Raw genomic sequence first — 26,766 nt, forward strand, 5'->3', positions numbered from 1 at the left:
GATTTGTATCTTTAAAGTACTTAATGCATACAAAAAATCTCTTTGAATTACTAATACCTAGAAATCCTTGATATTAGTAATGCACTCACCAATACACAATAGAGTAAATGCAAACATTATTTATTGGATAAATTACTTATATACACAACTTTATTTATCTTATTCTCTATTTTTTCCTACTTTTTTGAAATATTCCATAAATCCCTTATTTCTCAGAATTCTTGAAACTTTCAGATACATAAAGTCAATTATCCAAAACCTACGTTTACTACCCCTATTTTCACTCCTCTTTTCTCTCCCTAAATTCACTCCACATTCTTAGAAGTTACAATTTTCAAATTAATTTGATATTCAAAAGGATTCTCTCTCTCAAGTCAATCAATTTCAAACATGTGAATAGGTAGGTTTTTTTCTTCTCCATTATTGTCTTCTTCCATTTTTTTAAAGATTTTTTCTTAATATATACGAGTTCATTTGGTATTGGGGTTACTCAACTAAATTCTTCTAATACTAATATTAGATCTTAGGGTTCATCTGGTCCTCCTCCAAAATGTCGTAGACTTGTTATGACAATGTATTGACAAGGTTTTTACCGTGAATTCGATGAACTACCACAATGCATCAACAATATGATTGCAGTATCAATATGTTGAGAAAAAAAAGGAAAAACAGATCAGATTGTTGGATTTTTTTAAATTTTTTCTTATTCATTTTTTTTGATATATATGGATTCAGATTTTTAATGTATCTACTTATTTTATTTTTTAAAATTAATGTATAATGTTTTCTTTTCAATATTATGATACATTACAATTTTATCACACTCAATATGATGTGTTCAAATTGTATAATCTACTATGTATTAATTGTTGTTATGTATCTGTAGTGTTTAATTTTTTTCAAACTTATTTAAATTAGAAGATTATGTGTTGTACACATTACTCAATAAATACACTTGATACATAAATTTTATTATTCTATTGATAAAGCATTGCATATCAAATTAATGGATAAGATGCAATTTATGGTCTTACACTATGAGATTTATGTAAATTATACTAATTTTATTCATTATTTGAGGAGTTATTGTAATTTTTTGAGATTATTGGTAAAAAAATAATGTTCAATAGTAGCGGGCATTTTTGTATCATATGTGGAGTTGTTGTAATTATGTGAAGTTATTGATACAAAATATTGTTAATTGTTGTATCATTCAAAACATGCACTATTAGAGTCTGTATCATATGCATAAAATTTATTAAAATGTATCAAATACACACATAAGATACATCGCAAGTTACTACTATAATTCATTATTTGTATCAAATACACACATAAGATACATCGCAAGTTACTACTATAATTCATTATTTGTATATTTAAGTGTTGGATAATTTTTAGCCCAATTTTTATATTATGTTTTAGTGGACATTTAGTATCAAATATAAATATCCGTCAAATTTATTAATTTGTATAAAAAATTAGTTACTCTTTTTCATCATTATGTTTCAATTAAACATTAAGATACTTTGTAGTTATAATTATGCATCATATAATTAACTTGACATGTTTCTCATGATGATTCACTTTTTTATAGCTACTTTTGTTGAGTTCCTTAGTAATGAAATCAACATCACTTCAAATGATTTTCGAGCTAATTATCTTCACACACGATTTTAAGCATTATTATGGAGATACGATGCTAAAAAGACTAAGTTACACTATTTTTGCACATGATGTATTAGATACATTATTTATCAAAATTCAACAAAATCATTCATTACGTGTACATTTTATCATATTTACAAATGTTAATAATTTGACAATGTTATTAAATCATCATCAATCATAATTGAACACAAACCTAAACAAATTTATATTTTATAATAGCAACATTTCAATATATTGTATTGAAAATACATAAAAACACAATACATTGAAGTGTCTATACTTGTTATAGTGGAAAATTATAAAGTGAAACATCAACGTATTCTAATAAATAAGTACAAGTCCATCTGTTGTGACCTTCTAGCCCACAGTATCCACAACAATTTATATTTGTTGTTAGCTTTTTATATGCATTTTTCTTCCTCTTGATCGTCCAGGCATCCTCTTGTATCTTGGTGGCAACACAATTTCTTTCAAAATAGACTCGTGAATTGATCAATACATAATTGCAATTACATCAAATAACTTACAAATGCTACGAACTCACGTATCACATAAATATTTACAAGAAAGCACAACAAAACAACAAGATACATACCCATTTATATTGTATGCACTTTAATAATTGTGTCTTATAAATAGAGAAATTGACATAATTCATAAAATTAAATTATTACGACACTCCCCTATAAAATGATATATTTACAACTTACATGAAATGTATCCGATACATTTTTAAAAACACATCAAGAAAATCATATCACAAAATTCAACACGTACAAGGAAAGCTTATGATTATATAATGTGTCTAATAAAAATATATGTAATGTATCAACTTGCAACATATAATGTAGCTTTACGAATTTATTCATATACAAAATAATTCATCACAAACAAATTACTATATATTTTCAAACTTACAACACATGCACTTATAAATTGTACTAAACACACATTGCAATTCAATTACAAACATTAATATATGCAAAACATATACAAGATACAAAATATATAATGCATAAACCTACAACACATAATATAGCAGATGATTTGATACACAACACAGTACTACAATATCACAAACCTTTTTTATCAGATCTTTTAATTCAAAAATTAAAATTATGCTTTATTTTGTATTTTGCCATTACACTCATTAAAATTGTTTTATCCTTATACATTTGCTTCACTTTCACTTTGATATCATTCATATCTAATCTCAGTTTTTCAGACTGCTGAATGACTCGGTAAGATGAAAATATTTATCTTAAATCTTATCAATTTTGAATGGGCATTAATTTTGTAACCTTCATAATTCACCTCATTCACCCAATTTTTTGAGCATCTCAATAAAATTGATATTTATCTCTTTGATCAACAACTTTTTCGAATTTTCTAAGATTATCACTTTTTTTTACATTAATGGTTGTTTAATGAAGAAGATGTAAATTAGAAATTTAATATTTGTAAATTTATTACATATTGGGATATGAACTGATAAGAATCAATTAGGCGTTAATTAAGGAGATTAAAAAAAATAAAAATATATTTAGACGTATTAATTAAGAAAATTAAAATAAGTAAAATAAATTTTATTTGATTTGTTCCTTTTTAAGCTCAATAAAAAGTTATTTAGAATGTATCACATATGTATCCTGACGATAGGTATATATACGACTACCTCATTTTATAAGGGATTTATAAATTAAAAATTAGTAGAAATATGATGTAATTTAGATGTTACACGATTCTTATTATTTATACTTATTTATTTATTATGTTAATAGAATCTACCAAAAAGGCCAAAAGAACGCATTTACACATATGGGCCTGAAGCAAGTGTGATCTTCCTGGTACTCTCTTTCATTTTGCGAACACAAGTGCATTCAGATCCGGGCATGTGTCGGTTCTAGGCGTCGAAGTCGTAGGAGCAGAACGCCATTCTTCCTTTGAGATATCCCACCACGAATAGTTGCCGTTTCTGGATTGCAAAGTTCACATATATTGATGAAGAGGTGAGGCAACATGTCAGCATCTCAAGCGCTAGGCGGTCCTTCCCGCTGTGGCTGGGTACTAGGTCCGTCTCTTGATAAGATCATCAAGAACGTCGCCTGGAGGAAACACTCGCAGCTCGTCGCCGCCTGCAAGTCCGCTCTCGACAAGCTTGATTCCGTAGTTGACGACCCTGTCGATCCAGCTTCCTGCACCCCTCTCTATGGTCTCTCTACTTCTGATGCCGATTTCGTCTTGCAACCCCTCATCATGGCTCTTGATTCTTCCTCTCCTAAAGTTGTTGAACCTGCACTCGATTGCTCCTTCAGGTTGTTCTCCTTGGGCTTGATCCGCTGCGAGATCGACACCCCCACTCCTACCCCCAGCCCCAGCCATAACCCAAGTTCCCACTCCCACATTTTCCGCCTAATAGATTCCGTCTGTAAGTGCGGGGCTCTTGGGGACGAAGCCATCGAGCTAGCTGTACTCAGGGTCTTGCTCTCTGCCATTCGATCTCCCTACGTGCTTGTCAGAGGTGATTGCCTTGTCCATATTGTTAGGTCTTGTTACAATGTCTATCTCGGGGGAATGAATGGCACCAATCAGATCTGTGCCAAGTCCGTTCTTGCTCAGATGATGATAATTGTTTTCACCAGAGTGGAGGAGAATTCCATGATAGTGGACTTCAAGACCGTCTCTGTAGCTGAACTCTTGGAGTTCACGGATAGAAATTTGAACGAGGGAAGCTCCATACAGATCGCCCAGAATTTCCTTAATGAGATTGTGGATGTCAAGTCCAAAGAAGGCATTGCTGAATCAAAGTTGTGTTTGCAGTTGGAGAATGACAACAGTGAAAAGAAGGGTGAGCTCATTGATGGAGAGCCGGGTGAAGGAGCTGATCTGAGTGGTTATAGTAAGATTAGAGAGGATGGGTTCATGCTCTTCAAGAATTTGTGCAAGTTGTCTATGAAGTTTTCATCACAAGAGCACGCAGATGACAATATTTTGTTAAGGGGGAAAGTACTATCATTGGAGCTCCTAAAGGTTATCATGGATAATGCTGGTCCTATTTGGCGCTCAAATGAGAGGTTATTTCATTTCTATTACTACATTTGCTGATTGCTTGTATATTTTTTTTTTAGTACACAGTGGTCTGCCTATTGGACTGCTGATCACATGGCCAGGGAAACTAGTTTTGTGAGTCGAGAAGTTAACCATTGTCACCAGTTTGACAATAATTTTTTCCAATTCCTTAATAATTGGAAATTCTATAGTTTTTTTGTCTACAATGAAAATCTAGTGAATAAATATGATAGTTTGCCTCCCATTGAAGAAAATCTCTAATGGTGTAGAATGTATTTTTGTTCTTACATGAAGGATGAAGGTTGAAAGAAGTAACATAAGGACTGAGTGGTAGAGCTCATGAAGTTAATATTGTCCTAGAGTGGATTATATTTGTACTAGTTTGCCATTAATACCTTACATTTGTACAATTTGACCAGATCTAACTCGTGGGATTACACTGGGTATGTTGTTATTGAAGACTTGGTGTATAGATTGGCTTGAGTACCTACTACCTTCCTCTAACACAACTTTCTAGTAACTCTGCTCACAAAGACTTTGACATATTGGAAGAAATTACCTAGTATTTCTTGTCTTTACCAGGATATAAACTCTAGTCTCCACTTTATTGACCACTATGCAACTCTTTGTCTTTACCATGATTGTCTTATTATCGTATCAAAATCGATATTGTTTCCACTGGAGAAATATTTTCTTAAAGAGTTTATTAATTTATCTAGTATTAATTAGAGAGGTTTTGATGTACTTTTTTATAGGCCTCCCCCATAAGGCAAAAAGACAAAATGCTTGGTTGTTGGTTCTACCTTTTACAATCCTATATTTCTCTTCTACATCCTTCTCCAAAGTGCTTGGTTGTTGGTGTCAAGTTTTCAAATCCATTTCCCTATCAGGGCCTTGTGAAAAAACCACATCTTTTGCCCATAAGTTCCTCATCTTCATTTTTTTGATGAGGTTAAAGTATTTTCATTCATAAACATGGCCAAAATGGCCGTCTACAAAGGTTATATCAACATATCAAGACTTCACAAAATATGATACTCTACAAACTCTAAAACAATAAGTAACTTTCTATTTACACCAAAACAAAATAAGAGATCGGAGACTACTCAACTGCAAGAAACTTGATTCTACACCTGGCCACCTGCATAGCTCTCCTATTTCTCTCTCCAAATTACCCACATTAATGCAATCGAAACCACATTTAGGCCCTTTGTCTTTCACAGTTCTTGGCATCACCCAAGGAGTGCAAAGCCATCTAAGTATATCCCACCATAATCTCATGGTAAGCCCTCAAGTTTCTCATCTTTGTAAGAGATATCGTTACCGTCCAATTCATAAAGGTGGGATTTTCTCATTAGATTCACTTTCTCACTAAAATCCTTTGTATGATCTAATATTTGTGTTACATAGTAGGGAAAGAGTCAAGTGACACTCAATATGTATGGATAATCGGCAAAGTAATCATCTAATAGTATTATGCCCTTGGTCAGTTAAACATTTTTGCACCAACTTGCTAACCTTTTTTTAGAAGTCATACAAATATTTTTATGACTTTGATGATACAATAAACTAAAAAAAGTAAGAATTTTTTTTTGTGGGGCAGAAGAACAACTCAAATATCTGAGAGTAATATAATATTGGTCCTGTTTGAAGAAATCTCTGGGTTGCATATTTATTGGAGAAAGAGTTTTCTTTATCCCATTAATGAAGTACACAACATGGAGGCACTAAATATATTCCTAGGTGGATAAGTTGGGGCTCTCCTAACTACATACCTTGGGATGCCTTTGGGTGCTAAATTAATGTCTTATAGAGATCTGGAGTAGTGTAATAGAAAAGTGTGAGAAGAAACTGAATGACAATACTTGTTTGTTGGAGGAAGATTTACTCTAATTAACTAAGTCATAGATGCTATGCCTACTTACATGATGTCTTTATTTCCCATTCCAATAGGGGTCATAGGTCACAAATAGATTGGACTGAATCAGAAGGAAGTTCTTATGGCAAGGAACAAGGACAAAAAGGGTTACAATATGGTTAAGTGGAATGATCTGATAATAGAAAAAAGGTATGGGCGTTTGGATATTAAAATTTTGCAGAATCATAGCAAGGCCCTCAAAATTAAATGGTTGTGGAAATATGTTAACGGCAAACATCCATTATGGAGAAAAGTCATCAAAGCCAAGTATGAAGAAGAGAATAGGTGGATGACGAAGGAAGTATTTTCCCCATATGGAGTGAATTTGTGGAGATCTGTAGGGGCCTTGTGGGATGATTTCAAGATCAAAACCAAGATTTAGGTTAGAAATGGGGAAAAGACAAGCTTTTGGGGAAATGATTGGCATGAGATGGGGATTCTGAGGAATATCTACCCAGATATCCACAACTTAATGTTAAATCAACAAAGAACAACTGCCGTAATGTGGACACCTGATGGGTGGAAAATCAGTTTTAGAAGACAAGTAAATGACTTGGAAATCACAAGAGTTGCAGATTTTCTTAACACTATTCGCCAGTTTAAAGGAACCCAAAAAGGGGAAGATGAGCTTTTGTGGCAGGGAGTGACGGAGGAACCTTCAGGGTAGGCAAAACATATAGATGGTTGAATAGTCACAATCAACATAATGTCAATTGGCCCCATAAAACTATATGGAAAGTGAATATACCCTACAAGGTATCATGTTTTATTTGGCTCCTACCCAAGGAAGCAGTCCTTACATAAGATTATCTTCTGAAAAAGGGAATAATTTTATGTCTGAGATGCGTTTTTTGCAGAGAACAAGCAGAAACTGTTCGACATTTGTACCTTAACTGCAAGACCATATGTCAGCTTTGGAGGCTATTCATAAACCTTAAAGGTTTCTTCTGGACTATGCCACACAAGGTCATAGAGGCCCTTCAAAGTTGGGGTTCGACTGCTTTACAGGTTTTTGCACATTTAGCTTCATGTATTTTCATGTTTGAAGCAACTTTGTTTTTAGTTGTAACCGTTGCATCTTCGTGATGCCTTTCTAATGCAATTTAATTACTTCACCCAAAAAACGAAGTTGGGGTTCTTGCAAGAAGCAGAAGTAGGTGGAGAATCATACCAGCCAACATATGGTGAAGAGAAATGCTAGGTGTTTTGAGAACATAGAAAATAGTATAGAATAGATCAAATTGAATTGTATATTTATTCTATGTTTTAGGTGTAATCAGATTCGGTCTAATGATCTTGTATCTATTATCGATGTGTTAGGCTCATTATAGACATGAGATGGATTTAATTGTAAATATGGCCCAAGTACAACCCATGTACTTTTATGTTTCTATCAATAGACACAAAATTACCAGTTTAAAAAAATAAATAAATAAAGTATTTTCAATATTTTTCATCTAAAAGAAGATTAAAATATTTTATCCATGTTTAATTCTAAAGTGAAGTACTATACTCGTGTAGATATAGGTAAACTTGTATCCAACCCAATTTTACCCATATGAAATATTGACGGGTTGAATTAGTGTCCATTTTATGTCGATTCATTTTTATTTTGCCTAAATTTTACCTAACCCGCCCATTTGCCACCAATATTTCCAGCTATTTTTTTTTGGATATTCTTATGGTTTAACTCTAATTTTACTTCCTCTTATTTCATTTTTCTCCCTTGGTGCAAGTCCTTTTCTCATGCTGCCCCTCTGACTCCCCTCATTTTTCCTCTTGATAAGATCTCATAACTCATTCTTTTAACCTTCCATCTTGATTTTATCTTTAGCAATCTTCTTTCTCTAATTTCTAAGGTTAATTTTTTTTGGAAATATGTAGCTTTGTATTATATCCAAAAAGTACTGCAACCATTATATACTAATGTCTCCTTTTCCACTTGTGAAGTCTATATTGAGTCTAAAACATCAATTACTGATATAGTGTCATTGGAGTATACTTGATTATACTAAAAACATTTCATTAAAATGCAATTTAACTTGATTGTCTGGACATCATTCCCTATGCCCTCGAAACAGTTAGAATTCCTTTCTTTTCAAATAGTCCACCATATACTTGTTAGGATGATTCTCCATATTTTTCTGTGCTTTGCATTCACCCTATTGCCTCCCAATTCTTCAAAGCCTCTGACACCTTCCTGGGATGCCAGTAGATGCCTTTGAGGTTCAAAAAAATCCTCCGTAGTTGTTGGGTATACTTCATTGTAGGAACATATGGTTCATTGTCTCTAATGCTTCCCCACAAAGAAAACAACTAGAGCATAAGGTTATCCCTCTTTTCTTCAAGTTATCTTGAGTCAGAGCAGCTTCTTTGGCCAATAACCATTTGAAGCATGAGATTTCATGAGGTATTTTGCTTCTCCATATTTGTTTTCATGGCCAACTGTATGTTTGTTGGTTTGTTCGATCTATCAACTTATAGGCTGAGTTAATTTTGAATTCCCCTCTTCTATTTCCCTTCCACCACATAACGTCTTCCCCTGTTTGTAGCCCATTAAAAAGCTTCCACAGTGTTGAGAAATTCTACCACTCTTGCTATTTTCCAGTCATTAAATTGTCTTTGGAGAAATTCTGCCACTCTTGTTGTTTCCCGGTCATTAAATTGTCTTCTGACATTGAAGCTCCACCCTTGATTTGTCCATTACTGTGCTATAGTATTGTGCTGTCCCAAAACTATATTGTGTATGTCAGGGAAAAGTACTTCCAGGTTTCCTTTTCATGCCACTCATCTTTCCAGTATCTTGTCTTGCTTCCATCTTCAACTTTGATCCTTGCATTACTCTCAACTTCATCCCACATGTCTCTTATTGATTTCACAAACTCACTCCATAAGGTGTAGTCACTTCTTTGGTCATTCGCATATCTTCACCTTCATATTTTTCATAGCATCTAATTTTCATTGGCGAACTTCCACAACCATTTTATTCTGAGAGCTTTACTTTGTACCTTCAAGTTCTTTATCCTCATACCGTTAACCTTCTTGATAGTTATCACCACTTTCCACTTCACCAAATTGAAGCCTTCCCATTCCTTGTTGCCATGCCATACGAATTTTCTCCTGATTCCGTCTAATCTTTTGACGACTCTTGCTGGTATTGGGAACAAGGTCATCATGTATGTTGGCAACGAATCTAAGGCTGAATTGATGAGAATCAGTCTACCTCCGAAGGACAGATTTTGAGTTTTCCATCTAGCCAATTTCTCTTCACACTTCTCCATCACGTCATTCCATATATCAACAGAGTTGGAGTTTTCACCTAGAGTCATGCCCAAGTAATTTGTTGGCAGATACCAATTTCCCCAGTAAGGATTGTTGCTAGGCAGTTCATATTTGTGACTTCATTGACTGGATACACTAAGCTCTTCCTCCAGACATCCCATCAAATAGACTTAGTATAACCCTCACAGATATTTTAGTTGTTGTTCCTCAGCATCATAAAAAATTAGGGTATCATCTGCATATTGTAGGTGTGATACCTCCAAACTGTCACCACCCTCTCTCAACATCAAAGCCTTTCAACCAGGCTCGTCTTTGCTATTTTGATTCTTCTTTACAGTCCCAACAAAATTTGAAGAAACACATTGTTAAACCACGCGAGCTAGGGCTTTTTCTCCATCACATTGCTTGATTACATTCAACACCTCTTCTTTAGAAAAAGGTCTTTGAAGTCAAATCTATCATGTCAAAACCTGGCCTCCAACTTTTTGGTTTTGAGTGAAGTCTTTTATAAAACTCAATCATAGCAGTCTTGATTTCATCAGGTTTTACAATTTCTTCTCCTCTAACCACTAATTTGTCAATAGTGTTAAATCTTTTGTGAGAAGTTGTCATTCTTTGGAAAAACTATGTGTTGTTGCCACCCTACTTCAACCGCAACACTCTAGATTTATGTCTCCATTTTGCTTCCTCATTTTTACCCATATCTTCCAATTCAACTACAATGGTTGCTCTTACCATCATTTCTTCCTCAAGACAGGTTCCTACATTCTATTGATAGGTCAATTCCTGCCAATTCTTCTAGTGAACTCTTTCTTTTGTTGATCATTTCCTCGAAATTGGTTTTGCTCCGATTTGTGGTTTCTACTTGAGCATTCTAAGTTTAACATTTAGCTTGTATCTGGAACACCTTCCACAGTGAACTCATTCCACCATGAGTGTACCAATTCCTTTAACCCCTCCACTTTTAACCACCAATTTTCAAACTTAAAGTTGATCTTTTAAGTCCTTATCTCCACATCTGAAAGTGATCAGACATTGCTTAAGGAAACTTTTGTCTAATGTTCTTAAAGCTCCCCTCCCACTCCACAGAGAACAAGAATCTATCGAGTCTGGCCGCACTAGGATGATTGACTCCTCTGAACCATGTGAATATTCATCCACTTATCTGAGGATCATGCAGTTCCATTTCTTCAATTCAGCTTGTAAAATTTGTCATGACATTAGTGATTCTGTTGCACCCTCTTCCTCATCTTCCTCATATTTCTTATTGTGTTGAAATTGCCACATGCCACGCAAGGTCCCCCACATAATTCTGTAACGGTAGATATCTCTTCCCATCAAATTGATTTCTCTTCTTTGGTATGTGGAGCATACACTCATGTCAAGTACCATGTGAAGGAGTTTTGAGTTGAGATGAATTCACAGGTTACAAAATGTTTGCCCATCTCGACTTGAGTCCCCCTCCAGTTCTTACTGTCCCACATGATTAAGATCTCTTTTTGCTACCTTCTGCCTCCATATACCCACATTTCATCCATCTGCATGACCAAAGCTGTTTGGCTAAGTCTTCTACTCTCGTATGTACTTTTATTTCTTGCAAGCAATATATGCCTGCCTTCCACTTCTGAAATAAACTTTTGATCAGTACTCTTCTACTATGTCTATTGAGCCCCTTTACATTCCAATTGATTAATTTGACTTTCATGTATAAGTCAAGATGAATTTCTTTCATTGTTCTTGACCCCATTTACCTCTTCAGTCATGTTAGATTTCAGAGTTTTAACTCATTCTTGCCAATCCCTCTACTTTTTAGGGTTGTAATTGTCTTCTCTTGGCCTTTTTTTAATCCGTTTTCCTTTCATCATTTCTCATAAGAAGAGCTAGTGTTTCTTTCTCGAAACCTACAAAAGCTACCCATTGGTGTTGCTCTAAAATATGAGTGTTAACCCAATTTGAAGCTTCTTTGTCCACTGCTTCTTGGGTGCTGGGTGATTGAATATTCACAGTCTCTGCGTCTATCATCGGTTGGATTTGTAAATCCCTTTCTGCTTCTTCTGATTCACAAGCCCTTGTATCATCAACTCTCTCTCTGTGAGTAATTTATTTCTGCCTATAGAGTTCGGTCGACTGCTGCCTCTGTTTGCATGTTTGGAATTCCCATTTTGATCTCCTCCTCCATCATGCTTAAGGTGTCGAGTTGTTGTCAATGTCTTCAAGAAATCATAAGGTTTCAATTTTGGATTGCTTAAGTCTTTTAATTAGTCTCACATGCTCCTCGCCTGACCACTTCTGCTTTTCATTGGAATTTTCTTCAATTGAAATTGGGATTTTATTTTCAAAAGAAATTGGCCCAATTTCATTTGCAGACAGAATCCGACCCACCTGTGTATATGAGAGATTTCTAAATCCACTTGTACTGGCAAAATCAGAAGCATATGACTTCAGTCTGTCAATCACAAGTTTTCCCTTATTTTCCTTGGGTAAATAATTGAAACCTGTTGGACCAAAGAAGCATGTGACTTTATTTTTTATTTTAACGACCCTTGGAGGGGTCTGAGGCTTAGCAACACCCCTAGGCCTTATCATAGATAAACAAAAAGATACATAGAGGGGGACATAAACCTTTCCTCCAAGGTTAAGGTGGTGCACATGTCAACTTTCCTACTAAGGATAGTCAACTCATCCCCGTAGAAGAGAGATGCTGCCTAGCTTCTATGTACCTACGGAGAAGGACTCCTCTCAATACAGAGATTCTAGGAAGCATAAATAAGGGAGACTCCCCCATTACAAGTAATAAGAAAAGGCAAAGACCTAACAAATTACTAGCTAACAGAAAGCCATCAGTGGGCAAATAACTGAAATCTGTTGGACTGTGAAGAATTGGATCCTTTGTCTTATCCAGTGTAAAGCTTCGCTGGCGTTTTAGTCCACATCTGAAATCATGCCGGCACTTCTGATGGACACTTCCTTAGGGATTTTCGAACCATCTCCTTGCACACGAATTCTTGCCCATTCGAGATGGTTATGAAGCTTTACCTCTTCATCTGGTTCGATCCAACCACCACAATGGTTTCCGATGGTCCTAAACTTTTTTTCGACCAGAGGTGTAGAGGACCCACCATCCTTAGTCCAGGTTGTGGTGGGTGTATCTCCCTCTTCCACTATTCTAGCCGGAGAAAAGTCTCATTTCTAGCACTCATCAGTCGTCATATTAATTGCATTTGTAATAATCTAGGTACATTTTATTTGTATGCACTAACTTGATGGGGAGTGTTAGAATAGGAATAGGTATATTCAATCCCACTTAGAATAGAAATAGGAATAGTCATACGACTAGGAATAGTTATACGACTAGGAATAGTGCACATTTGGCGAGTCGTCAAGTGCCCTTGGCGAGCTTCAACGTGCATATCTGCAGTTTCCAGTTAGAATCTTACACTTTGTTTGGATCATTGTTACCCATTGTTTCATAATGTATTGTATTGTATGGTAGATACAATGTTTGGCTAGATTGTATTGTTTGTTGTTGTTTAATAACATTTTAATTGTTTGTTTGATCGTATAACTGTATTGTAATTTTTAAACTTACTAAAATATCCTTAATTATTCTAGGGTAGGAGGTTTGACTAGATTTAAATAATTAAGATAAAGAGTAAAATAGTATTTTGAAATATCATGCAAATATATAATTGAAAAAAAGAAATTAAGTAACAACGGGAACACACCAAATTGGTTGTTCCATAAAATGAGGGTTTTCATTGTTATGTAACAACGAAATTTAACAATACAATATGATACATTTAGGTTACAATCAAAACAAACGTTGTAAGTATAAGAACGATACAATACAGTACAATGGATAACAATGATCCAAACATAATGTTAGGGTTTTTATTTATTTGTCCTTAAATTGATACTACATTGGGTGTGGGATTTGTGTCCGATGTGGTCAACCGATTTTAGGTACTTTGACCAAAATCGATGGGGAAAGTCTGGACAGTTCTAATGATTTTTGTAATCAATACAAAAGCTAAGGTGAAATTAAAGAAATGGATTACCTTTTATATAGAAACTAGTAAAATTGTCCGTCATTAAAACTAAAACATTATATCATCTTACATACAAGATCACGTAGTAACGAACATTTATAATGTAAAAAAAAACGATAATTATAACATCTTGTCATTTATCCTTCAATCAGTCATCTTTAGTTATATTTTATAATTTATCCTTTTGCTTCTAGGTGTGATATTTTTGAGGAATCAAATGAACATCAACCCAAGATATTAAATATTCTAATAAATAAATAATTGTTTTTTTTAATAGCTAACATTTTATTCACACAAAAGAACTCATCAAAATCAATGAGGTGGGATTTACAAACCCCAGAGGGTGCCATCATACTCAAAATCCAAAAAGACAAACTTTCAAAAATTTACAATTGGCTTATAAACTCCACAAGGCTATCTACTTCCTCACTAAAATTTTGCTTACACCAAAAATATAAAAGACTTGAGACATCTCTTCTTGATCTCCTGTGAGCCGCTACCCTTTCCTTCAAAACATCTCCCATTCCTTTCTTTCCATAGCGTCCAGCATATGCAAGCAGGGATATTTTTCCAGCAATCTTCTTTTGATCCTCTCTTTCTGATTCCTTGCCAGTGTGTTAGGACCTCAAAAGTGGATTTGGGAATCGTCCAGTTAACCCCGAGTACACAAACGAACATGTTCCTAGATCTGTAGCTATCTTGCAATGCAGAAACAAATGACCATTTACTTCAGTCTCTTGTTCGCACGTATAGCACTTTGAACAGATCTGTATACTTCTTCTTTGTAGCACTTCATGGGTTAGACAAGCTCTTCTAATTACTAACCAAGTGAAACATGCAACTTTCAAAGGAACCTTAATCTTCCAGTTTAACTTCCAGGGCCAATTGTTGTCAAAAGATGATTGGTATTCCTCTCCCAATAACATGACTTAACTGTAAAAACCACTCTGCTGTGCAACCTCCAAACTGGTTTGTCAGGCTCTGTGACAGTGCCTGGAAACAAGTTTGAAGCAGCAGGTCTGCTACTCTTCCAACCTCCCAATCATTTAGAGCCCTTCTGAGTATAAGGTCCCAACCTTGAGGGCTCCACATCTGTGCTATAGTGTCATTCTGCTGTAGGCTGATAATTTACAGATCAGGAAAAAGTATCCTCAGGTTTACATCACCTAACAAGATCTCATTCCAGAAATTGGTCTTCAAACCATTCCCCACTCAGAAGGTCACCTTTGCATTGAAGTCTGGCCATTTTCTCCTGATGGTTTTCCTAATAAATAAATAATTGTTGGTGAATGAATAAATAAATTTTAAAAGACTGAAAAAAGTGAACAAATATTCTAATTTTAACGTGTAGAAAGTTCAGCCCTACCTTGTGCTTTACATATATCATTTTAAAGTTTCCCAATTAAATGTGTCGTAAGTAATTATTAAAATAGAAAAATAAAGGGAGAACATATCATATTGAAGAATACTTTTACTTATTACATATAATTGAAAGGGAAAAATATTACATCAAAAATATTTCGTTTGTTTGGGTGCTATTTAAAAATCAGCATACCTGAGTGATGTGTTCAATTTGAAATTGCACTTCAATTCCAATCGCACTGTCGATAAACATATCTATTACTTCAAGCATAGTATTTACAACTTGTAGTAAACTTGAGAATCTATACGTACCTCATATTTAATATGAGCAATTAATTTATTGTGTAGTTATCTATGTCTTTGAAATTAAAAGAGGCTCAGTCTAGTCATATTCTTCTATAGGATGCCTGCACAACATCCTTGAAGCCATGTCAAAAATTTATTAGTTCTTGTCTCTTTTCCTGGTTCACTCCGCACATCAAGATGCGATAAGGTTTTTAAGGTCTTTATGTCCATACAATGATATACCAAATTTGAATTTTGCTTCAAGATATGGAAGTATAGATCTTCAAGGAACTTTTATTATCTTCGACAATTTCAATATAGAAAACTTGCATGAATACTCAATTAACGTATGTTATTTAATCTGTACTAACAAATACTTATAACAATAACTTTGCAGAAACATAAATAACAAAGTTTAAAGCATGTACTCAAAAGCAACAATTAATAATAGAAGCATAAATTAATGTCGATAAAAAAACATACGACTGTAACAATAGAATGGAACAATTTAGAACAAATATCAATTCATATATCAATTCAAAGCTCTAATAAATGAGATTGACCTTCACTCAGTGTTATAAAAAATAATCAACTCAAATCACCAAAGGTGAAGTAAGATTATGGAGAAATGGTAGATTAATGCATGCAACAATAAGAGTATACATAGAATTAAAGAAGAAGCATTGACAATTCCAAAATTAAAAAGAAAATTCTCAAGGTATAACGGTTATATATACATCTGAGCCAATTAACTCACATAGTTTGACCCAATATTTCATTCAGGTACCAGTTGGTTAAACTTAAGTTTGGCCTAGTATTCCTATTTGGAGATCAATTGCTTAAGTAAGTTTGTAGGAGTGCTTATATTTATACACATGGAAGATTTGGTGGAGGTTTATTTTGTAAGATGGTGGTGATAGTTGTGATGATTTTTGAGAGGAGGGGAAGACTAGCTTTGAAAATAAATAAATTAAAAGGGAATCCTTGTTTGTGGTGGCGCCACATTAGGCAGGCCTAGGGTTCTTTTATATATATATGAGATATGATTTCTTGTCACTCCCTTTTCCCTTTAATCTCCTTTCATGATTTTCCTAATTTTGCCACATAGTATCTCATAAGTTAGGTTTGAAAGGAGATTCCTAATTTTGCCACATAGAATCTCATAAGTTAGGTTTTATAACTCTATTTTATATATTTTAATTATTTTTAGGTGAATCCCTGTACCCTTATCCATACATGGATTCATATCCCAAATCTTAAAAATTAAATTATAAAAGATCCGACCTCTAAATCCGCACCCGTATCAGACACCCGCACCTGAGTCCGAGCAACTTAGATAAATACGGTCTTTGTGAAATAATGTAGACACATCAATTCAGTAATATTCTTCTCTTATATTTCTCACTCTCTTTTAGCCACCTCCTCAAAGTCCAAAGCTAGATGGGTTTTCTGTAAGAATTCATCATCTGTAGGACTTCTTTGATCTTGGATGGTCTCCAAACTGGCAATTTGGTTGGAGCTCCTCTTTTTGCTGTTTCCAGTTGCCCTTGTTAGTTCTACTCCACTGTTTCAATTTTCCTTTGAGCATTTTAACTTTCAGCTAGAATGTAGCCAGGTCTGCTACTGACTTTGAAAGGGATCCAACGTATTTTCACTTTCTCCTTGAACCCCTCAACCCCCATCCGCCAATTATCAAGCTTAATTAAGACAACTGGATTATGATCTGAGACCAATTTTGGAATAATTTCTTGTTTGGTGTTAACAAACTGTTCCTCCCATTGAGAGGAAAAAAGAAATCTGTCGATCCTAGATGCCGAGTTGCGGTTTTACCCTTTTCTTGTGTAGAAGTCGTTTGACGAATTTGGGTTCTAAAGAACTGAAGATAATAATATGTTTATGTATCTTTTTTTTTCGTGAAATATGTTAACGTATCCCCCCCACCCCCCCACCCCCCACAAAAGAAAAGAAAAAAGAAATGCTGAGATATCAGGTTTACTTATGGCTCAACTTTGTTTTTTAAGTACAGGTTTCTTAATGTTATCAAGCAATTTTTGTGCTTGTCGTTGTTGAAGAACAGTGCACTATCTGTGATGACGATCTTTCAACTTCTTTGTTCAATATTCAAGAACTTATTATCAAAATATAGATCTGGGTTGAAATCAGAAATTGGAATCTTCTTCCCCATGCTCATCTTGCGTGTGCTGGAGAATGTGCTTCAGCCTAGTTTCTTGCAGAAGATGACTGTTTTGGGATTGCTGGAGGAGATATCTAAGGATCCTCAGATTATCATTGATGTATTTGTCAACTATGATTGTGATGTCGATGCTCCTAACATATTTGAGAGGTATTTTCTCTCAATTCTATATTTCATCTAATGGTTTAGTTAGATCATATTAAGTAATGGTTTAGTTCATCAGTCATAACTACTATTGCATTCATTTTCAAGCTTCTAAGTTGGTTATCAACATTTATTTGACATTGCATTAATTTTCAAGCTTCTTAGTTGATTTTGATATTCACCACATAAAGTCGAACCCTGTTGCAAATGAAGTCTAATGGTCAAATGGATAAAGAAAGGTTGAGGGGCAGACCCATTATTCATCTAGAAGCGTCACTGACCCTGGGATTTCTCGATTATAAAATAGTGTTGATGGTTAGAACATTAGGTTTATAAGTTCATAAGTTAGATATTCTCCCACTTTGAAGGAATATCATATGTATTGTGTTTGACACCTAAAATAGGCATTTCTTTATCAATGCATCGCCTCTCATATTTGTCAGAGAAAGTTACCAATTTCAAAAAAATAAAATAAAATATTTCTGTGTCAGAGATCAGAAATAGGATGATCATCTTATTCTCACATAGTTCAATAAAGAATATGAACTCAAACCAGTGAGTTCAAGAGTAAGATTGTGTTCTTAGCTCATTGGCAATTTTGAACAAATTACTGTGGTATTGTTGGTATGTCTAGCGCTTGCAAACACAACTTTATAAGCAGTCACTTTGAATAAGACTGGAAGCATGCCTACTTATCCCTTGCTTGGCTACAAATACTTTTTCTCTTTTGCATCAATGCACATGCATGTCTTTTCTCTTTTGCATCAATGTACATGCATGCCCTTTCTCTTTTGCAGCAATACACATGCATGGTTTTTCTCTTTTGTATGTTGATATCACCTAAATTTAATTAAAACAGCTTTAATTCCATCAGATATTTGCAGGACTGTTAATGGTCTTCTTAAGACTGCTCTTGGTCCGCCTCCCGGTTCCACTACTACGCTGTCCCCAGTCCAAGATATTACATTTCGCTCTGAATCTGTGAAATGCTTGGTCACAATTATTAAGTCAATGGGGATGTGGATGGACCAACAATTGAAGGTAGGAGACCCTAATCAAGATAAGGTGTCTGATCATGAAGTTTCAGAAGCGGCTATCAGCGTTAGTGAAGAGGGTAACATAGACTATGAGCTACATCCGGATGCAAATTCTGAATTTTCTGGTGCTGCTGCCTTGGAGCAACGCCGTGCTCATAAATTAGAAATACAGGTTTATCATCTTGCATTAGCACATTCCCTTAATTTGCTGCTTTTATACACTTTGTGTTACTTGAGATATCGTTAAGTACTGACAACTCTAAATGGATCAAATGCAGAAAGGCGTTTCACTGTTCAACAGAAAGCCTTCAAAGGGTATTGATTTCTTAATGAGCACCAAAAAGATTGGGAATTCCCCAGAAGATGTAGCTTCTTTTCTGAAAAACACCACTGGGTTGAATCCAACCATCATTGGTGATTATCTGGGTGAAAGAGAGGAGTTTCCTCTGAAAGTTATGCATGCATATGTTGATTCTTTTAATTTTGAAGGCATGAATTTTGGTGAATCAATCAGATATTTCCTTCGAGGGTTCAGATTACCCGGTGAAGCTCAGAAGATTGACCGTATAATGGAGAAGTTTGCTGAGCGCTTTTGTAAATGCAATCCCAACTCTTTTACCAGCGCAGATACAGCTTATGTGCTAGCTTACTCTGTGATAATGCTCAATACAGATGCACATAATAGCATGGTGAAAGATAAGGTATCCTGGGAATCTCTCTGAAGTGTTTCTTATAGTTGTATGATTCACTGCATGTATTCTTGAATTCTACCATTGTTGTCTACTACCATTCATTTCTAAAAACTAATTGTCTTTTGAATACTACTACGTTCGTTCATCTCTTACCCTTACGGGTGTTCTCATTTAGAAGGTTATGCATGGATTATTAATGAATGGATCGCAATGCAGGAACAGTAATATAGGGATTTTTTCTTGTATGATGTTAGTTTGATATGTTACAAATTAGTATACAATGTATAATTTAAAATGTGTTTTACTTTTTGAACAAAATGTTTTTTTAATAGGTAACAACTTTGTATTATAGACCAATGCTTCAGTAGTACTGAAAATGCCCTTTACGAAAGAAAATGTAAAAACTGACAGCTAAGAAAGTGAACAATCGTAACAAAAGTATAAAACTTCTAGGATTGATTCTGCATCTACAGGGGAACTCTTTGAACACCAGGAACAGATAAGCAAAATACAATCTGTTTTAATCTTATGTAAGGTGCTACTTCTGTCCTAAAAACATTTGGAGTTCCTTTGTTTCAAAGAGGTCCACCAAATGCAAGCTGCAATGTTCCTCCAGTAGCTTCATCTTGCCCCAATCCTAGCTTCATCCCAGCTAGAAAGAGTGTCAACAATTTTGCTAGGCATTGTCCTGTGTATGCCTCTGAGACTGATGACGATCTTCCATAGTTGGTCATTGATTCTGCTGTGTAAACACAGATGACCAACCCTGTCCAGTATTACAGTTGGAGAGTGTAATTTTTTGTCTGTCTTAGTGTTCATATCAAGTGTATGCACCAAGTCATCTTAAATTTGTTATGCATGTAGATGATACTTATAAAATAGTGGGATTGGTATTTGCTTCTCTTTTGACTATTGTATTTCTCCATTTAGATGACAAAAGCTGATTTTATCCGGAACAATCGAGGGATCGACGACGGGAAGGATTTACCTGAAGATTATTTGGGTGCTCTTTATGACCAAATTGTGAGAAACGAGATAAAGATGAAAGCAGATTCTTCCGTGCCACAAAACAAGCAGGGGAATAGTCTTAATAAGCTGTTGGGCTTGGATGGTATACTGAATCTAGTATGGAAGCAGAGAGAGGAAAAACCACTGGGTGCAAACGGAGTTCTCGTGAGGCATATTCAAGAGCAGTTTAAAGTAAAATCTGGAAAATCTGAGTATGATTCAGTTCTACATATTGACTTATGAATCTACTTCTCGTATGTGCTGATTGTATGATGATAGGATTCTGAATCTTTCTTTATCATCTGCAGACAAATTAGTTTTTCATTTCGATGAATTGCTGCAATGTGTAGAACTATGTATATTGTGTGTGCATAGATAGGGTTTAGTTACACATGATGTCAAGCTGGCCTCATGAGTGTTCGTATCACGGATTTTCTCTTTTAGGTGAATAAATACAGATAAACTTATATCTTATCCTGTTGCAGGTCTGTCTATTATGTCATTGCAGATCCAGCTATTTTGAGATTTATGGTAGAAGTCTGCTGGGGTCCCATGCTTGCTGCTTTCAGTGTCACCCTAGACCAGAGTGATGATAAGAATGCCACTTCTCAATGTTTGCTAGGGTTCAGGCATGCTGTGCATATTACAGCTGTGATGGGTATGCAGACGCAGAGAGATGCTTTTGTCACCTCTATGGCAAAGTTCACTAATCTTCATTGTGCGGCCGATATGAAACAAAAAAATGTTGATACAATGAAAGTAATTTCCATTTCCTTGATTTCTGTCATGTCATTTACAATCTTAAGCCCAGACAGTGATAATCTGTTGCAGATGAAGAGTCTTCATGAAATAAATGCACACCATTTACCTTTTTTGAATAAAGATTTTTTTTGTTGATGTGGGAAGAACTCCCATGTACATACATACACCAAAAGGTAGAGAGCCTTTTTGGTGCACTACAAAGAAACCAGTAACAAGAAACTATTCCTCAATTATAAAAGTCATGGTCAACTCAATCAAAAGCTTTTCTACAAATCTGAAACCATGCAGAATAACATCCTTTTAATTTCCATGCAGACAATAATGTCAATTGCCATTGAAGATGGGAATCATCTTCATGAAGCGTGGGAGCATATATTGACATGTCTATCTCGATTTGAGCATCTGCAGTTGCTGGGGGAGGGAGCGCCATCTGATTCCTCCTTTTTTACTTCCTCGGGCTCTGAATCTGAGGAAAAAACATTGAAGTCAGCTGGATTTCCATCTCTGAAGAAAAAAGGGACACTCCAGAATCCAACTGTTGCTGCTGTTGTTAGAGGGGGTTCATATGACAGTGCTGCTGTTGGAGCTAACTCTCCAACATTGGTGACTCCAGAACAGATAAATAACTTCATTTCAAACTTGAACTTACTTGATCAGATCGGCAACTTTGAACTAAATCACATATTTGCTCATAGCCAAAGGCTGAACAGTGAAGCAATAGTAGCATTTGTCAAGGCCCTTTGCAAAGTTTCAATGTCAGAACTACAGTCTCCGACAGATCCTCGTGTATTTAGCCTTACAAAAATTGTTGAAGTTGCGTAAGATTCTGTCTGTGAACTCATCAAATTATACCTCACAAAGACAGAAAAGTTAGAATTTGAATATGATGAAAGTATGATCTTGATTTTGCAGGCACTATAACATGAACCGTATCAGATTAGTGTGGTCCCACATATGGAGTGTTCTTTCAGAGTTCTTTGTGGCTGTTGGTTTGTCAGAAAATCTTTCAGTTGCAATTTTTGTTATGGACTCATTACGACAACTTGCTATGAAGTTTTTAGAACGAGAGGAACTGGCGAACTACAACTTTCAGAATGAATTTTTGAGACCATTTGTTATTGTTATGCAACAAAGTAATTCTGCTGAAATCAGGGAGTTGATAGTTCGTTGTATTTCTCAAATGGTTCTGAGTCGTGTCAATAATGTAAAATCTGGGTGGAAGAGTGTTTTTATGGTAATTATCACATCCTTAGTTCAAGTGCTTACACTTTTTTTTAATCATTAGCAGCTGCTGACAACTAGAGTATTGGTAGCAATAGAATTTCCTCTTCTTTTCAAACTGCTTTAAAATGCTTTTTCTTGAGCACCTCTCTACCTCCCAAGGTAGGGGTATGGTTTGCACACACACTAATCTCATCCTAAGAAAAAGAGACTTTAGAGGCTTGTGGTCTAAAATAAATCTCAGATATTTTTGTGGCTATATATCATTTCATTAAAGGTAAAAGGGTTTTTTAAGTTGACTTGCTTCTAATTGTGGAAAGGTGACATTTTTTTTGGGATAGATCAAAAAGGAAGGGTGCGACATAAATTGGAATAGAGGGAGTAATATTTAACCGTATAGTTGTCTTTTGGTTGGTACTGAAACGGAACCTGGGATGTGATAGGCCTTTATACGCACCTTTGCAGGTTTTTACAGCTGCTGCTGCAGATGAAAGGAAGAATATTGTGTTGCTGGCCTTTGAAACCATGGAAAAGATTGTACGGGAATATTTTCGTTATATCACCGAGACTGAAGCATTGACTTTTACGGATTGTGTTAGATGCCTCATCACCTTCACAAACAGCAGATTCAACAGTGATGTCAGCCTCAACGCTATTGCTTTTCTCCGTTTCTGTGCTGTCAAACTTGCAGAAGGGGGCCTTGTTAGCAATGAGAAAAACAAAAATAATGATTCATCCATTCCAGTGGCCGAAAAAGAAGCTTCAGATGGGCTAATCTTCACAGATAAGGATGACTATATGTCTTTCTGGGAGCCTCTGCTCACAGGTATGTTGTTGCTTTTTTTTTTCCATACTTCTACCTTTCTGGAAACATTAAACCATTCTTATCAGTGAATCCTGAAGAGTTGTATCATGCAGTAACAAGTTGCTAATGCAGCAGGTTGTCCTTACACTTTTGTGGAATGACCAATTTTCTAAGCCAAATTAGTTCACCTCCTTTCTGCATAATAACCTTTAAGACTGAAGGACCCAAGGAAATTTGATTATGAGAATATTCTGAACTGTAAATGAATTTCATAGTTAAAAAATTGTGGACTGCACATGTAAAGTCTTAGTCATATGGACGTCTAGATATAATAACCTTCTAACTGGAATAGCAGAAGTGGCAGTTTTCTGTTATAGTAATTATCCCCATTTATATTTACTGGGAAGTTCCAAACTGTTTCAGGGTTATCAAGACTGACTTCAGATCCTCGATCAGCTATTAGAAAGAGTGCATTGGAAGTTCTGTTCAACATCTTGAAGGACCACGGCCATCTCTTCCCATGCCTATTCTGGATTAATGTCTTCAAGTCTGTAATCTACCCAATATTCAGTCCAGTAAATGATAGCCCAGAAGCTGAAGTGAAATATGACCAGTCATTTAAATCCAGATACACACCACCAGCAGATGGATGCTTATGGGACTCTGAAACTTCTGTGGTGGCAGCTCAATGTTTGGTGGATTTGTTTGTTAATTTCTTTGATATTGTGAGGTCTGAATTGCCTAGTGTAGTCTCTATAATGGTAGGATTCATAAAAGGTTCTGGCAAGGATCCTGCAGCTACTGGGGTAGCTTCTGTGATGCGGTTGGCAGGGGATTTGAGAGGCAAATTCTGTGAAGAGGAATGGGAAGTTATCTTTCTAGCTCTGAAAGAAGCTTCATATTCCACTCTACCCAATTTTCAGAAGCTTTTGAGAACAATGGACAACATTGAGATATCTATTAGTGATATGGAAACATCTTCTGGGGCTGGATTGGTATATGATGAATCAGATGATGACAACCTGCATACTGCGGGATATGTTGTTTCAAGGATGAAGGACCATATAGCAGCTCAGTTGCGCATCATACAGGTTCTTCGTGCACCTTTCCCTACTCACTGCATATAGCGGCTCTGTGTATACTTGTTAGTCACCTTATTTGGTGTTGTTTCCATGGTCATTATGGTCAGAATATTATTCATTAAGATAAGATGCACGTTGATCTTTTGAAGGGTTAAAAACATGGATGCTCATGGGCATTTTTCTTTGTGCTGTGATAATTCTTATTCTCTGCTCTGCATTTTCTAGGTAGCCTGTCCTTGTTTCTTCAGAAACTCTTTGACTTACATAGCAAAAACATGCAGAATGAGAACTACCAGTCTTAATGCGCTTATTAAATATGGAAAGATGAGAAGACCAGTATAAAAGATAATCTAGTTCGGGGTTGAGTCTCTAATGGGATCGATGGGTCTGTGTTTTGATACCAAGTGAATAAATGGACATTGACCCTTAATTGCCTAAGTCAATATAAGACACTACAATCCATTCCCTCTACATTGCCAGCCAGTAGGTGTGACAATATCATGATTGAAAGTTTTAAAATAGGAATAAACATAGTTCATGCATTAACCTTGGGGTAATTCTTAGCTTCCTTTCTTTATCTATGAACTGTTTGGACAGGTATGTTAAGAGTTTCCATGTTCTCTTACTTTCTACAAGTTCTTGAACAATAGAGTAGTTAACAAATCAAAGTAGGATGAACTAACTGTTTACAGAAGAGTTATGTGAAATACACTATTGGCATCATCAAATTAGAGAACAACATGATTCACCTTGCTTCTTATTTATTATGCTGCTAATTTTTTTTTGTACAGGTTTCATCTGATCTCTACAAGATGTGTCGGCAATCAATATCAGTTGATACTGTCACTGTCCTCCTTGGAATCTATTCAGCTATCACTTCTCATGCTCAGCAATTGAAATCTGAGAAAGTTGTACAAGTGGAGCTGCAAAAAGCATGTTCTATCCTTGAGATACCAGAACCTCCGCTGGTAATTTTTGAAAATGAGTCCTACCAGAATTACCTCAATTTCTTGCATGAGTTGCTTGTGAGCAATCCATCATTTGTCGAAGAGAAGAATATAGAACCAGAACTTGTGGGTGTATGTGAAGAAATTCTACGTGTATACTTGGAATGTGCTGGGTTGAACTCTGTCAAGAAGAAACCAGATGATAAAGCAATATACCAGTGGAATCTTCCCTTGGGATCAGCGAAGAAGGAAGAACTGGTAGCAAGGACTCCCTTGGTTCTGTCAGTACTACGCATTCTGTGCAGTTGGCAAATGGATTCTTTTAGGAAGTACATTTCTCAGTTGTTCCCATTAATGATAGATCTTGTTCGGAGTGAGCATAGCTCTGGAGAGGTCCAGATTGAACTAAGCCATTTTTTCCAATCCTGTATCGGTCCCATTATTATGAAATTGTGATCTATGCCGTTTAGTGAACTGTTCTTGGGTCAGAATTTAAAATCTGGTAATGGTAGATCCCTTCTACTTGGAAGCTTTGTTTTTATGGTTACTTACATGAACCTCCTTCATACTTTAACATAACTAGATAACCTCATTTTAACCTAACTGCTGTTCCTCCAAACGCATTTCTCTTTTCTTTATTAACTATTTTGTTATTTTTATTATCTCTCGAGTCTTAGGCTGGCAATGGGACGGGGAAGGGGACTGGGGAATGGGACGGGGGACGGGGAGAGGGGATTTGGACCGGGACCGGGATTGGGGGGACAAAAATAGGTCCCATCCGGTCCCACTATATCTACGGGATGAGATGAGATTTGGGGGGACGGGACGGGGGATTTTTCTTTTAAATACTTGTATATTTGTATTGAAATTATACGTCTTTAGCTAATAAATTTTAAACTTAATTTTTGATTTTCAAATATCAAGATTCATGTTTCAAATTTCAAGTTTCAACTTTAATTTGAAAAGTTTAAATTTGTAATTTAAATATTTTAAAGTAATGTAAATTGTAAACTTTAAATTAAGTAATTTAAAGTTAGTTTAGTACTTTAGTATATATTTAATTGTATATATTAAAATGCAAAACAATAATTGTATAAAAAAACTTGAACAAAAGTTAAAACCTTTAAATTTATTCAATAGAACTTAGAAGTCACAATTGACAAATATTAGTGGAGTAACTAATCTACGCAGCCACCTTCTAGGATGGATTCTGTTTCAATAAGTTTTCATACGTAAAA

At 35.4% G+C, this 26,766-nt stretch overlaps 1 protein-coding gene across 2 annotated transcripts; it reads left to right on the top strand.

Annotated features, from left to right (window-relative positions):
- The first annotated feature begins 3,328 nt into the window (after positions 1-3,328).
- On the top strand, positions 3,329-26,131 carry LOC101260383 (brefeldin A-inhibited guanine nucleotide-exchange protein 1). 2 transcript variants are annotated; one of them, XM_069290941.1, is made up of 11 exons: positions 3,329-4,745; positions 17,663-17,980; positions 18,849-19,183; positions 19,290-19,712; positions 20,634-20,923; positions 21,197-21,470; positions 21,789-22,291; positions 22,386-22,707; positions 23,160-23,520; positions 23,923-24,590; positions 25,373-26,131. In XM_069290941.1, exons 2-11 carry the CDS (start codon positions 17,929-17,931, stop codon positions 25,982-25,984), a joined length of 3,840 nt encoding a protein of 1,279 aa, XP_069147042.1. In that variant the 5' UTR covers positions 3,329-4,745; positions 17,663-17,928; the 3' UTR covers positions 25,985-26,131. The 2 variants fall into 2 exon arrangements, with proteins under 2 accessions (XP_069147042.1, XP_004231109.1); XM_004231061.5 differs by having other exon boundaries at positions 3,330-4,745; positions 18,859-19,183.
- Positions 26,132-26,766: the final 635 nt, after the last annotated feature.

Source organism: Solanum lycopersicum, chromosome 1, assembly GCF_036512215.1.
Source record: "Solanum lycopersicum chromosome 1, SLM_r2.1".
Taxonomy (NCBI): Eukaryota; Viridiplantae; Streptophyta; class Magnoliopsida; order Solanales; family Solanaceae; genus Solanum; species Solanum lycopersicum.